This window comes from Echiichthys vipera (genome assembly GCF_963691815.1).
Source record: "Echiichthys vipera genome assembly, chromosome: 1".
In the NCBI taxonomy this organism is placed as follows: Eukaryota; Metazoa; Chordata; class Actinopteri; order Perciformes; family Trachinidae; genus Echiichthys; species Echiichthys vipera.
This window is the reverse complement of record NC_139826.1, coordinates 15,404,471-15,419,643: the sequence shown is the minus strand read 5'-3', so window position 1 is coordinate 15,419,643 and position 15,173 is coordinate 15,404,471. Positions and strand designations below refer to the sequence as shown.

Genomic DNA, 15,173 nt, shown 5'->3' with positions numbered 1-15,173 from the left:
GATTTAAAAATGCACATGGATTCTTTCTGTGTTGCAGAGGGGTTAGATTAAATTTTTTGATTACATGAAATACAGTTTGTTTGTAAATTGCTTGATTTGACTTTGTATTAAACATCGTAGAAAACGGATCGGACACATTGTCTGTTGTGTTTTCCATTGTCCAGTCATCTAAAGCGCACACACACACACACACACACACACACACACACACACACACACACATATATATATATATATATATATATATATATATATATATATATATATATATATAGAGAGAGAGAGAGAGAGAGTATATACAGTATATAGAAAAGAAATGCAGAAAGAAAAAAAAAGTTTTTTTTAGGGTTAATTGCTTTCTGTCCATCAAACCCCCACTTTAGAAACATATAGGCCGACTAAAAAAGCATATATATTTGTGTGTGTATTGGGGTCCATGTATGAAGTACAGGTGTAACTAAACACAGACTAAAAAGGCCACAGACCCTGTTATGATTCAACCTTGTCTAATTGGTAAACTAGTATTTGCCTTCATCCACATTTACCAGAGGGTAACCTCATGAGAACCAAAATGTTCAGTGACTTTAACTGAAAAGGCACTCCATCAGCAGCAGTGACTGTAATGACCAACTGTTTTCTTTAGCTGACGAGTTTCCAATCAAGAGGAGCATCCGATATATTTGTCACTGCTGCTTTCCTCCCCTCTCTCATTACTGCTGCAGCTCCTGTGGGAAATACAACGACGGGGCTAATAGAAAGAAAGGAGCTAGGGCTATGTCAGTGAAAAATAATGAGCATTCATGTGCATTTCTGTAAATGTTCAAATTCTGGACATAGAGGCTGACGCATGTTAACTTGTTTTCATTCTGAACGTGTTACGTCACTACATACCAGAACATTTATTTTAGAGTAAAACAATAATATCTGCCATTCAGCTTGAAAATGTAATAGGATTGTTTCTTATAATGAGTGACTTCAGCATTAGTAGCCTGCTTTGAAAGCAAATGTCTAATCAGATGGCTCAGATGAAAGGTCATATAAGCAACTCAACCATAATTCCCCTGCTGTGGTGGTCCTGAGGACACGTTTTAGACTAAAATGTTGCTTCATGGCCACCACAGCAGGGTTAGGATTACAACTTTTAGGTGGTGTTTTTGTGAATTTAGTTTCAGTTGATAAAACATCCTCGGCTATATGATTATGTGTAATTTTTTTGTAGAATAGAAGGCAAGAGTTAAGTGACATGTCATTTTTTATAATTTTTTTCTTTTCAAGCATTTCTCAAGACATGTAAATCTGAAAAGCACAAGTGGGAGAAAAGTGATCGCTGCAACAGTTGCCAGAAAAGACATAACTACATCAACAGAGTGGAAGGAATACCAGGGAAGTCTGTAGGACTCTGTTCTCAGGTGAGCTGCACCTTTGTGTCTCATGACAAACTCTATCCAGAAGAGGGCGTTATCCAGCGGTGTTATTGGCTGATCTCTGTGTAGCCTGGAGAGTCTCTGCATGTTCATCCTGTAGGAGGGCTCATTCAGGACTTCTTGTATGGCCTTCAGAAAGTTGTTGTCTTTTTCCACTGTAGCTAATGTAAGAACCTTAGCCGCTCCTCTCTCTTGCAGACGAAGCAGGTTGTCATATTGGTCGAAAAACAAAGGCAGACCAACAACTGGGACTCCGTGATAAATTGCTTCTTGAACTCCGTTTGTTCCTCCGTGAGCCACAAATAGTTTCATCTTGGGATGTCCTAAAAGATCATTCTGTGGCATCCAGTCTACTATTAAAGTGTTGTTGCCCAGAGTGGCTGGTCTGTCACCTTTATGTCTCCAGATGACTTTCTGGGGTAATTTCGCGAAAGCTGCAGCGATCTCATTTGTTATATCAGCAGGGAGTTCTTTCACAAAAGTCCCCAGAGACATGATGATGACTCCATGCTCTCCAGAACTCTGCACAAACTCCTCAAGGTGTTCAGGAAGAGATTTTCCAGGTTTACACTGGAATCCGCCAATATAAACCACATTAGGCATGGTGGGACGAGGGAACTCAAACACAAAGTCCACTCTCATGAGCCACAGGTCTGCTCCCTGTAATAAGTCACTATATCTGACTTCTGGGCTGAAGAACTGATCACAAACAGCTTGATATTGAGGACGTATTAAAAATCGATCCTGAGCTTGCCAAATGACAGAGAAAATGGCATTTTGGACTCTTTGAATGAAAGTCATTTTGTCTGACAGTCCTGAGCCAGTCAATGGAATATAAGAAAGAGGAGAAGGTGCAATGGCCAAATGTCCCTCTCCGCTAGTTATCCACCGCACATTATAGACCAGAGGTAGCTTAAGTGCATGAGCCAACATTATACCTACACCCCATGCTGGGTCAGTAAGGACCAGGTCATACTTATTCTCATTTAAACTATTCATTAACTCTTTATCTGTAAACATGTGAGTGGCCATTTTGCACATTATTCTGTGAATGTTAAACATTGCAGTAAACATCTCAGCCTGCAAACTCGCAAAGCTAAACACTGAGCTCCCTCCCCTTTCTATAGCAATGATCTTTTTCAGGATCGGGTTAATGAAGTCATGATTAAAGGCTTCTGTGACAGAAACTGTGATTGTCTTGTAGTGCAGAGAGTCATCCTTGATGTACCAGCTTTTATTGGTTCGTACCACATCGACAAAGTGTCCTCGAGAGTGAAGAGCTTTGATCATGATGTCCATGTTCACCCAGTGGCTTCCCTCTAAAGGAACGATCAATATCTTCCCTCCATGACAAAGTCTACATGACAAGAACGCGATAGATAATGAGAGAAAGAAAGTTGCAATTCCGTGGGGGGTCATCTTTCACCTGCAAGGAAAAAATAAGTAAAACGGCATTCTTAATCACTCTAGCCTTAAAAAAAACTCTACTCTTAAACATATTAAGGTTCTCCCTTAACAAAGGCAAATTCAGTGATATTCAATTACATGCTAGATTGATCCGTAACATACCTGTTTTACATGAAGTAGCTCCTGGCATGTATCTGCTTCGATGTTGGTTAGAAACACCGAAGGTAGCACTAAATACACAACGACACATTCCAGGAAAGCTTACATAAGTAGATTATAGATAAGCTTTTCTTTGGACTTTTCGTCAGGAATTGACAACAATGTGGCCTCTTTGTTGAAGCTGTGGGCACAAATACGTTATAGCTGCTTATTTGTACCTCTTTGTGTGAATTCTGTTCTGAATTATTTTTATTCTACGTAGCATGTCACCTTCAGTGCTTCATATTTATAGTTGATAACATGCTCTTATTGGAGGAGGATTTTCAAGAAAAGAACGCAGGAAATTTATTTGACTGCTATGATGGAAGACACAGATAAAGGATGTTCTAATGTTAAACTAACCAATTCAGTTTAGGAGCCCTCACTTTCAGCTAGACTCTGCTTGATCTCTTCACCCCTTGTCTCATCCAACTTTGTTTGGTTTACACAGACAGGGAAACATGCCTAATTAACTGTGCTTGTTTTTGTTCACCATTTGTTATTTACCATCTTATATTTATGGAAGCAGTGACTGGAACATGAATGAAACCCATTTTAATACTGCATCACCAACTTGTCCATGTGGTCGTGCCTTTGTTGCTTTATCCAGCAGTAATGTGAAGACATGGCCATGCAGAGGCAGTGCAGGCTCAACCAAAGACTGAGCTTTTCAGCTGCTGGTGCACAGAGACTCTTCCTGGTGCTTGGAGATGCTAATAGTGGTGTAGTGAACCTACTGTAAGGCCCTTTAAAGTATTAATTTCTATATTACATCACCAGAAGTATCTGCATGCAACATCAAATAACACAGATTATGAATTGTTATATTGTCATTTTCACTTTAGATGGAGCTAGGTTTTGTGCTAAGCTATACTAGGCTAAACACATCCTGGACCCGCAGAGCCTCTGCACTGATCTGTTACTAAGGATCGTATTACAGTCCCCAAAAGAATGTGGGATTTGTCCTGAGGCTGAAGGAATGCCAGAGAAACTCAAGTCTGAACAAGAGAGTCCACCTCTCGTTCCAAAGCACAGTCAAGCAAAATGAATAAAAAAACTATTAAACCATGTCTGTCCCCTAAAGAGAAGTGTCTGACCTGCATAGTACTCTAAACAGTGATCTATAGATTGTGTTTGCGTGACTGTGGTCTTTACAGAGATTCATGTCTATTTTAAGAAGGATTATGTGGTTTTATTTTCACTTCCTTGTTCTTTCTCTTTATCACATTTGTGAAACAAGAGAAACAGAAAAAACAGAGTTGAACCATCACTTTTATTGGAATTACGCCCCAAAGATAGAGGGGGCACCTCTCAAAACGCTATACATAGCGATACGCAGACATATGGGAGTATGTAAAATGAGAATGAAGGTCTTCTCCTTTCTACTGTGGGTGTATTTGTCGATCTGGGAGGTGAGCTGCCATACAATTGCCCTGACAAAGATGTTGTTTAAAAGATGTTTCAGTAGTTGTTTTTAAATCAATTGGTATTCATCACTGTGTCCTGCAACCTGCATAAAGACAAGAGCCATTAGTGGGTCATTTATCCTGAATGATCCAGTGAGGACATGTTTTCTTGTCATTTTTAATCTATGAATCTCTGTCGTTACAAAGATAAATCTCCACTTTATGAAACCAGCAGGTATAGTGGGTGAAGTTAATCTACTGAGATGTGGACAAAAATGGATGAGACATGGTTGATTTTTTTATCATATGTATACCTCAAGTGACTGTCTTCATTATCTTTAGACACACACTAAAACAAACAAGCATGTCTCTGTGAGATACACTCATCAAATGAGGCCCCAAATCTGATCTCTTATCTGGCACAGCTGTGGCTCACAGAGTGACTAAGTAGAGAAAGACTGTATTTGAGTGGTTATCACAGTAGCTGAGTCTTTCAAATCTCAAATAAGACCAATAAGAAGCTGTTAATGTGCTTTGCCTCCAGTTGTGGTTAGTTGAACTGTGACTCTTAAAGGGTACTTCCAGCATGGATAGGGACTATGATGTTGGCCCATTTGTAAATAACTGGAATGAAGAGGAGAGCAGAGCCCAGGATTGACACCAGGAGGAAGGCCCAAAGAAACATTCGATCCAGGACCTGGGCTACAAATTTCCAGTCTTGAACCACCTGGAAAAAAAAAGAAGCATGTCAGACTCTAGGTATAAATTCAACACTGCAGAAAAGTGTGTAATCCAGATTTTAATAATCTATGTGGTAAATGAGTAACATACAGTATTTCAACATGTGAGGTTTATTACAGCCTTTGGCATGATTGTTTTTTTTGCTTTGTATCAGTAAGTATGGGGCCAAAATTGAATTTTTTTTCACCATTTACTATTTCTATCATTACTTAACAAGGTCAAAAGGTATACGACGGTATTACACGTATACTGTTTAACATAACAAGAGTGTACTTCAAAATAGATAAAGTTCAATTTCAATGTAGTAAAAATATCCATGTACTTATGAAACGTATAATTATTTTCAGATCCTATAAATCGCTGTTAGTGTGCTTTATTAAAGTGTACTTTAATTTCACTTCACTAGATGTGTTACTAAGAGTACACTGCAAAAACACTTCAAAGTATAACATTACACTTTTTTTCTATTAACATAATAGCACACAGTTAGAAAGTGCATTTTAAATATAACAAAAGCATGCTAGAATAATAGTAACAACAAAATACACTTCTACACTACAATCAACTGAAGTGTCATGCTTTTTTAGCATATTTCCAACACACTGGTGATAAAATACAACTGTACTTCAAGTGCGTTTTAAATGCTCACGAATCGTGTTTTTCACTGGTGTTAAAGTTTGTAACCAGTTGTGCCAATTTAGCATACTACTTAAATATACTCAAGCAGTACTTAAAGCCTACTTGAGTAGACCTAAGTATGCTTGAAGGCAACAAAAAACACAAAGTACAGTTACATACTAAAAGTATACTTTCCTTAACAAGTATAATTAAAGTATTTTCATCTTACAATTTCTACGGTTAGAGAAGTTAAGGTTTTCACAGAAGGGATCTTTGACAGCATAAGACAAAACTTTGGACCCACTTTTGGCTCTTATTAGTTATAGTCTCACTGTTATCCCTGATGATGCTGAGGACACTTCCTAATAACTGAAAGGGGAAAGCCCCCCCCCTTTTTTTTCGAGTTACTTTAATTATTTTTTACTGTTATCTACAGTTTTTACTCTCTTTTGTTTTATTTTACCTTAATTATCTATTTATGTTATATGTTATTTAATTACTTAGTTGTTTACTGCGACTACGTCTGACATGGGTTGTTGGGAGGGATAGTGGGAGTTATGTTGCGTTTTTTTTGTTATTCTTTTTTATCTAAAAGCAAATGCACTGACATATTCTACAATTGTTGTATTTTTTCCTTTCTATCTGTCTGCAAAAAATTGGGGGAAAAAATACTATTTCATCTGGGTATGAATGTACAAATATACAAAACCCATCATTCTCACCTCTCTGACCTCATTTTCTTTAACCACATGCATGGATATGTAACGAATAGAATCCAAAGCTGCTTGTAGGTTATGTCTGGTGTAGAGCAGAGGTGTTAGTTCAGGTGCTGAGTCCTTCTGTCCTACTGCTCCTCCTGTTCTGGCAACTCCAGCTGTGGCGTAACGGTCTGCATGGCTGCGCATGCACAGCAGCTTAGGCAGTCGATGCAGGAAGATCCTCCTCACCCAGGGTGCCATGCCATGATGTGTGGAAGAGGAGCGATGGTGGATGTTGATGGCAAAGACGGTGATGATGATGGAGAGCGTGACGAAGATCATAGTGAAGACCAGGTACTCCCCGATAAGAGGGATAGCCTTCGAAGAGGAAGGAATGATCTCCTCAATGACCAGGAGGAAAACGGTGAGCGACACCAGGACTGAAGTGCAGAGAGAGATCTTCTCACCACCGTTGGAGGGCAGATAGAAGACAAGGATGGTGAGGAAGGACAGGCCAATGCAGGGGATGATGAGGAAGAGGGTGTAGAAAAGAGGCAACCTGCGGATGATGAAGAAGTAGGTGATAGTGGGATAAGAAGAGCTGCCATCTTTCCTCAGACCACGGCTGCCTGTGGCCTTTACAATCTCCCATTCACCGTTGTCAAAATAGTCCTGCTTATCCACATGGAAGTCCTCCAGAATTATGTCCACCTGTTAAATACCGAGTGAAATCTCAAATCAATCACTTGTTGTGAATAACACCATTTTACTGTGGCGTAAATACTCACCTGGGAGCCATCATATGTCCAGGAGCCGAACTTCATTGAACAGTTCTGGAGGTCAAAAGGGAAGAAGGTGACGTCAATGGTGCAAGCTGATTTGTAATTGGCTGGTGGTGTCCATAATATGGTTCCATCATACTTAACAACTGCCTTGGTGACAGTACCCTCAAAACGCCCATCTGAACTGTTGAGGGAAAATGCATTTATTAATCTAAAAGAGTAACTGATCTGATCTGTTTCATACAGACCTGCATGTTTCTTTCAAGGTTTACAGGATTATCTACATTTTTAGAATATTTAATTACATTTTTTGAAATCCTTCAAAAATACTTTTTTATGACAAGTGCTGTCAGCATCAGTATGCATAATGTTAGCTTTCTAGCTTGTAGCTGGGGTTCTAGGAAATATCTCCCGTTTCCAAGTTGCAGATTTTGATTGCAAAACTGGATAATGCCTTTGGAGGCGTCCATAATCGAGAATTAATGGACTCCATAAAGGCGACTGTCTGACGTGCACGGCCTCCTTGTCATTCATGAATTCCTGATAATGGACACCATGAAGGGCATTATCCCTTACATATAATGACACATACTTATCATACAGTACAACGTCAGGGAGCCAGATCCTGTCAGAAGGGACTCGGATAGTTGTGATGCCCATATAGTCATTGGGGTTCCATCTGAGTTTCCTGTCAATCCACTCCTACATGAAGGAAGATGTAATTAAAAAACTAATTTAAAAAAGGGGCTTTGAAGAAAAGGTTTGAAATTTTTGGGTGATATGTTTATTGCTAAGTATACTGAGTATTGATAACTCCCAGCACCTCTAAAGCTAACAAATTAAGATGTTGTATCTCATTTGTTTAATACATACAAAAATAAGTGTACAATAACACATTGCTGTTTTATGGGGTGTTAGGTGTCAGTTTATACAAAGTCGTAATTAGTTAGCCTTAGAGGTGCTGATATATAGGTAGGATTTGGACAGAACAAGGCTAGCTGTGTCCCTGTTTCCAGACTTGCTAAGCTAAGCTATCCGGTTGCTGGTGGTAGCTTTATGTGTACTGTACAGATGTAAGAGATCAATTTTATTCATAATAATTTTATTTATAACTCATCACATATGTCCGTCGCTTGTCAACGGACTGGGAGGCACTGCACCTCAAAATTTGACTCTACTGATACTGTTTTAAACACAGGGAGATGTGGTTTATGCTGTGTATTCAAACAAAACAAATTGTTTATGATTTGTTCGTGGGTGGCGTAAAAATAAGTTGTTATGTTTTATTTTTCACTTCCAGGCCACAGGTAAGGATACATTGACAAGCAAATATAACATTATTACATTAACATTAACTATTATTAGATTATTAAAAAGCAAATCTATTTTATTTGTTAGATATGCTGTACATGCTTAATACCTTGAGAAAGAATAATCTGGAACAAAAAGGTGACCGCCAAACAAAGGAGATACAATAACTAACGTCTGACATACTTAACAAAAGGCATGTATGATAGATAGACATCACTGACAGGGCCATTGCCCTTCCATAGCCCTGTTTGCATGATGCGATCCATCACTGTGAAAGGGAGCAACTGACCCGAACGGCAGAGCCTGGTCTGTGGGGATAACTCAGAAAATGCATGACAGACAGGACACCCAAGACCATGAATAAGGCTGACAGGAGCTGGAGTGGAGAAGAGGCGGCTTGCAGAGGCAGGTGTGTGGGCACAGGGCCGGAAGGACTCATATAGATGAGGACTGTCAGTGAAATGCCACCAGACCAGATTAAAAAGAGGTGACTTGTTAACTCTTAATGTCAGGTAGTGCCAGAGGTTGTTTAAGAATATTTCTCGACCATAAAAAAACACAGTCACACCCAAACTTCCCCTGCATTTTACTGAAGATCGAGAAATGTGATGTTTAGGTTACATAGTGTAAATCTACTTGCCTGTTTCATCCACACATTGGTTGTCATTCGTTGATTTTTCTCATCCTAGAATGGTGAAACAAGTTTTAGATTTAAAAAGTACCGTAGTCAAGTTGAAAGCACTGTGTTTTTCAACCCTACTTTTTTTAAATGCAGTATATTGTAGTTAACACCTCAGTGACAGATATCAATAATTATTGCTAATTAGTTTTTCCTCACCACATCAACTAACTGGGAGATGGCCAGTCCAAACTTCACACAGATCGTCTGGTTTAGGTATTCCACCGGACGGACCCATTTCTGATAGTTTCCAAAGAGATATTTGAAGAGCTTGTCCTCTGCTTTTGCAAAGGATGAAAGTTTTGGAACCCCTAAAATGTGTGAAAACATACAAAGTTAAATAGAACAATTACATGTTTATACAGTACTCACTTGTAGATAATTCAGCGAATACAGCACATTCACCTCTTTGACCTCACTACAGTGTGTATGTCGTTTAATGTTTGTGAATACGACCTCTGTGGTAACGTGTTGGTTTCATTAGGCAAAGAAACTAAAGCCTGGACCCAAACACACATTGAATATACAAAGGCCTGAAGGATCGTAATAAGATAATGATGTATGAAAGCCTAAAAAAACAATGCCAAAATGAATAGATTTGACCTCTGTCTATGTATCTATCTATCATCAACAAAGAAGAAGGTGTCCTTTATTTAATTAGTTTCATTTAATGGAGCCATTATCAAGGTCAAGGGTCTTATTCATTGTAGCGGTCATAAGGTGAGAGTCTTTAGTGTTATGTTGGGTTTTTAAAAAAATATATATAATTTGGTTTCTTGCTTGTCAACTGAAGAATTCTGTTTACTCTTAGTTCTGCTGCATTCTGTCCAGCTAACAGTACACAGTATGAGTCTCAAAGGATTTCCAGTCTCGTGTTTATGTTGTCACTTGTTATTACTCCAGAGTATAGCTGCAATAAAAAAAATAACTTTGAAAACAATGCATTGGACACAGGCATATTGATGAATCAACCAAGCAATTTTAAATATACGTAACTAACTTTAATCAGCCCAGACTGTATTTGCAAAAAATGTGCAATTGGATTATGGTTACATTTTCAAGGATTAGTTCAAGGATCTTTAAAATATGTTGTTTTTAATGATGATTTATGGACAATGGTTTTTATTCATTTTTTATTTATATTGCCAATGGAATATGGACATTTTGAGTAGGGGGTCCATGTAACTTGATTAAAAAAAAGAGCAGCAACAAAAACTGACACAAAGAAAACCAAACCACACATGTTGTAGATGACACAGAACATATGCAGTTCATGCCAATACAGTTTTTGTAAGGATAGTTTGATTTGACCAACTGTAAATGTTGAATATGCAACGTTTAAAGCATTGAACCGGCATCATTTCCCAGGCAAGTTCAGGGACCTCATATTGGACTATTATAACAGTTTGGGCTCGCATGAGTTTCAAGCCGGTGAGGTCGAGATCTCTAGTGCTGAAGAAAGGGAAAGCCATCGACGAGTTTGCAATCGGGAGAACGCAGATACCATCTATCACCAAGAAACCTGTGAAGAGCCTGGGGAAGGTGTTTGACTGCAGCCTGAGAGACACTGCATCCATTCGAGCAACCAACCAAGAGCTGGAAGCCTGGCTAACTGCAGTGGACAAGACCCGTCTTCCTGGCAAGTTTAAGGCCAAGACTTACTAGCATGACATCCTGATATGATATCCATAGTGGAGGGCTTTGAGGGGAGGGTCAGCAGGTTCCCAGAGATGCTGCAATACCAGTAGTCCTGCGACCCAAAAGTCTCCCAGGCTGAGATTGAGCTCAGGACGGAATGGAAGACGAAGGCTGCAGCGGTTGTCAATGTTGCTGGGCCATGGCTAAGGCACAGGGTGATGGTGGGGACAGTAGCTTGTGGAAGAACTGGCCTAGGTAGCAGCAAAACACCTCGCTACGACAAGGCACAGGGAAAGGACAAGAGGTCACTGATTCAAGAGGAGGTGCTAGAATCAGACGAAGAGTTGCCAACAAGCAGGATGGTTGGGATGTGGCAACAGGGAGCCTCGATGAGATGGGAGCAAGCTGTGGAGCACAAAGTTTCAATTGACCGAGCTTTGGAAAGCTGAGCCCCACCGAATAACATTCTTAATCCAGGCTGTCTATGACATTTTGCCAAGCCCATCCAACTTGTTTTCCTGGGGTACGGTTGAGTCACCAGCTTGCCCTCTGTGCCTGAAGAGAGGGACCCTGGAGCACACCCTCAGCTGCTGTTCAAAAGCCCTGGGAGAGGGGCGCTACCACTGGCACCATGACCAAGTACTAAAGGTCATATTGGACACCATCTGGAGTTGAATTAACCACTGCAAGCGCATCCACCCAGTGAAGAAAACAATCTCTTTCATCAAAGCTTGGGAGGAACCTACATCAGATGCCAGGACCACCTCCTCTGGCCTGCTAGAAATGGCACAAGACTGGGAACTGAAAGTTGACCTGGTGAAGTAATTGAAGTTCCCAGAAACTGTTGCCATAACATCGCTAAGGCCAGACATAGTGCTGATCTCGGAAATCTCCAAGCAGGTCATTCTCTTGGAGCTCATCGTGCCTTGGGACGACTGCATTGAGGAGACCAATGAGAGGAAGAGGGCAAAGTACACCGAACTGGTGGAAAAATGTCTAAGCAATGGGTGGCAAGCAAGGTGCGAGCTCATTAAAAAATGCGCTTGCAAAGGCGAGTACGATTGGATCAAGTTCAGAGAACGGACCTTGCGGGAGAGGCTATGTCCAGTTTTTATACAGTCTATGCTGTTTACCTGCTTTGCACTGTGGCTCATAGGAATCGGATTATTATAAATAATGCACTCTCAATTTTTAAAAATCACTGCTTTCTATTGGATCTTTGGAGATAAATATTTCTTGGACTGAAATTGAACAATGTGCAGGTCCAAAACTGGAAATTGGCACAAAAACAACAACAACAACAAAAAGAAAACAGGAAGCCTACAAAAACTATATGTTGCCAACGCATATTTCTTTCTAATTCACTATGAACTTCCTTTGTCCTCCAAAAAATCTATATAAACTCTATTTGTCCATCCAAACATGCATAAAAGCATGCAAGGGCTACTGTATATGCCAAGACTTGTAGTTATAGCATTTTGTGCAATTACAAGTAAATGAGCAGTTTTATACGACACCATTTTAATCACAGAGAGACTGCTGCACTGTTTTTCTGAAACAGAGATTCAATTTGAAATACAACTGATTTATTTCATCCCACTCTTTAAATCATTCACCAACACGGATATAAACTCAATTTATGGATGGAAAATGTGGCTGGAAATCTACTACAAGGCTGACCACAAATGTATGGTGTCCTCTCAGTGTGTGCAGATCAATACGGACAAGTCTGCAACACCCTCAATCAATGACTGTGTGATAAGCAAATTCATCATCTCTTCCATGACCATCACCAGTCTGCTGGATTCTGCATTACTCTCTGTTAGTGTGTTAAAAATTTAAGCTATGCAGTCAGAGACATACCAATAATAACATATGCGCTGTAAGGTAAAGGAAATGCTCATTTGCACCTCATGCTGAGTAAAATTAATATTTAATATGATCTGATGATCAAGGAGACCTGAGTTAATGCTGCCTGCCCGATGACAAAAAATAACAAATTAAACATGTAATACCTAATGTATGTGTGGTGTGCTACCATACAGATGGTGAAGATCACAGTGAGACATGTTGCTACAAACAGCCATATGCAGAACATCAGTAACAGAAATAGAGAAAGAGCGAGCAATAGAATGTGTAGCAGAAGGCAAAGAAACTCATATGGTTTATACACATATTGTAATGTTTACAATATGTGTATGTAATTGTATGCATGTATACAGTACATGCATACAATTACAGCTGATACAGTACATAAATGCACACACATATATACGCACTGTCTTGGCAACAGCAGTTCCTCTCTTCTCTCCCTTTCCTTCTGATACATACTGTTAATCTCTGTGATGTGTATGTAAAAAGCTCTTCCTACATTCCTCACCTGCCCATAAGCTGTCACTACAGAGTTTACTACCTGAGTTCATCACCTGACCCGGTCATATGAACCCGGTCGTCTGTCCAACCCAGCTTGATTCACCTCACTATATACAGAACAAAGTACAGATATCACTTTCCTAGTTACTTTAGCCGGACACATTTTATTCTGTTCTGTCTGTTCCTGTTGTTTGTCACTGTTCTGATGACCATTTGTCTGCTTTGACAACTACCTGCAAGCCTCTTAGCATTGCAGAGTATATCCGACTTGGTAATAATATGGAAGTTCAAACAAAAACCAAGCCAAGATGGGCTGCTCACATCACGTCAGTCACTCGTTCAATAAACTAAGAGAACCCACATTTAGTTGATATGTTGTTTAATGCACACTATTTTTAACTCTCACATGAACAGCTCTGACATTATACAACTTTCTGGAGTTCTCCCAAGTTGTAGCTATGGGCTTCTTTCAGATCCATCTGACATGACTACAACACCGCACTTAGCCCTTGGTTTATTGCATTATTATTGGATTGTAAATGGACTGCATTTTTAACACTTCTGTAGAACATACACATGAACTCAATAATTATGGCTTCCATGCACCTGAAGCCATAAATGCCAAATTTGATATGAGAAGGTAAGTAGTCACACTGACAACAATACTTTTTGTTTGACTTGCTCTCTTCACTGACTATTTGCCAATTCTTGAACCTTCTGTTTCTACATTATCACTAGAGTCCAATTTATCTCCAACTACGCCATCTGTCACACTGAGTCTATGACATTTCACCACGGTAAATTGAAGAGGCATTCCCAGTCCTTGGGAAACTTACGCAGTGAGTGGCACAGGTGGCAGCAGCACAACAAGGGCAGCAGCAGCAGCAGTGCGAGAGAGGTGGCTGCCCCTCCTGCTCTCAGCATCATATCAGAGGTAGCACTGGATCCACACAGCTGGTCCCTCGGGCATCACAGCGCTGGAAAAACAAATATTAAAAACAACTGTTACGTAAACAGCAGCATCTGTGTACAACGGGCAAACATCTGAGTGATTAGGAGTATGGCTTTAATCATGTATTGGGTTAAGGCTTCAAATCCCAAGGCAAAAACCCATGCTTTACCCCCTTATCCCTTTGGTAAAGCTACATGCAAACATGGTTACTGATTTCAGTGAATCAGCTGTGTAAAGCTAATCGTCCTAATGTCGTCTGAACTAAATAAACTGCATTCATCACACCTTTAACCATCACTCACAAGCCAAGAATGCACTACACCCTCACCTTGGAAACCTGACCCTCTTCAAGGTAATTATTACATTTCATACAGTAAGCATGCAGAGGCTCATACATACCTAATGCTGTATACACACCTGTTCTGAGTGTCTTCCATTGACACAGAATTCAGAGAGGCAGCAGCGGTGGAGGCAGTGGGAGTCTTGACGACAGCGACAGTGCTGCTCTAAAGCTCCTCCATTCCATGCAGGTTCTTTCTCTCGCCTCATACAGATGCTGCTCCACTCCTTGCTACCCCCAATTGTGCAAAGGCAATGCGTCCTCACCTCCTCCTCCTCCTTTTGCTACAGAGAGCCCGCCCTTCCTAGCATTCTCATGGTCACTAATCACAGACGGGGATAGTCGCTGCCTCGATTCAGCCCCCTCACTGCCTCTTCACAGCAGCTTCAGATTCTGCTGGTTGTGTGATGCTACATTTTGAACCTCTCTCAGTTGCTCGGAATCTATTTCAGCCTGTAGGATTATGTCTAAGATTTCTATTTTGCCTTTAGTTGTGTGATTTCTTTTTTTTAATGCATATTTAATGAGCATTATTGGAATGAGCAAGAGATCCAAGATTTTCATTGCCAACGGCTGCTTCTTGTAAATGTTGTGCACATGATAATA

The 15,173-nt window shown here is 40.1% G+C and overlaps 2 protein-coding genes across 2 annotated transcripts; both read right to left on the bottom strand.

Annotated features, from left to right (window-relative positions):
- Window positions 1-1,253: 1,253 nt before the first annotated feature.
- Window positions 1,254-2,843, bottom strand: LOC310951509 (UDP-glucuronosyltransferase 2A3-like; the record flags this gene model as incomplete). The annotated part of the gene is made up of 1 exon (XM_083919768.1): window positions 1,254-2,843. One exon carries the CDS (start codon window positions 2,841-2,843, stop codon window positions 1,254-1,256), a length of 1,590 nt encoding a protein of 529 aa, XP_083775894.1.
- A 2,160-nt stretch (window positions 2,844-5,003) lies between these two features.
- On the bottom strand, window positions 5,004-14,202 carry chrna5 (cholinergic receptor, nicotinic, alpha 5; the record flags this gene model as incomplete). The annotated part of the gene is made up of 7 exons (XM_083916877.1): window positions 5,004-5,162; window positions 6,517-7,203; window positions 7,281-7,458; window positions 7,867-7,976; window positions 9,226-9,270; window positions 9,424-9,575; window positions 14,112-14,202. The coding sequence occupies 7 exons, from the start codon at window positions 14,200-14,202 to the stop codon at window positions 5,004-5,006; spliced, it is 1,422 nt and encodes a 473-aa protein (XP_083773003.1).
- Between the last annotated feature and the right edge of the window lie 971 nt (window positions 14,203-15,173).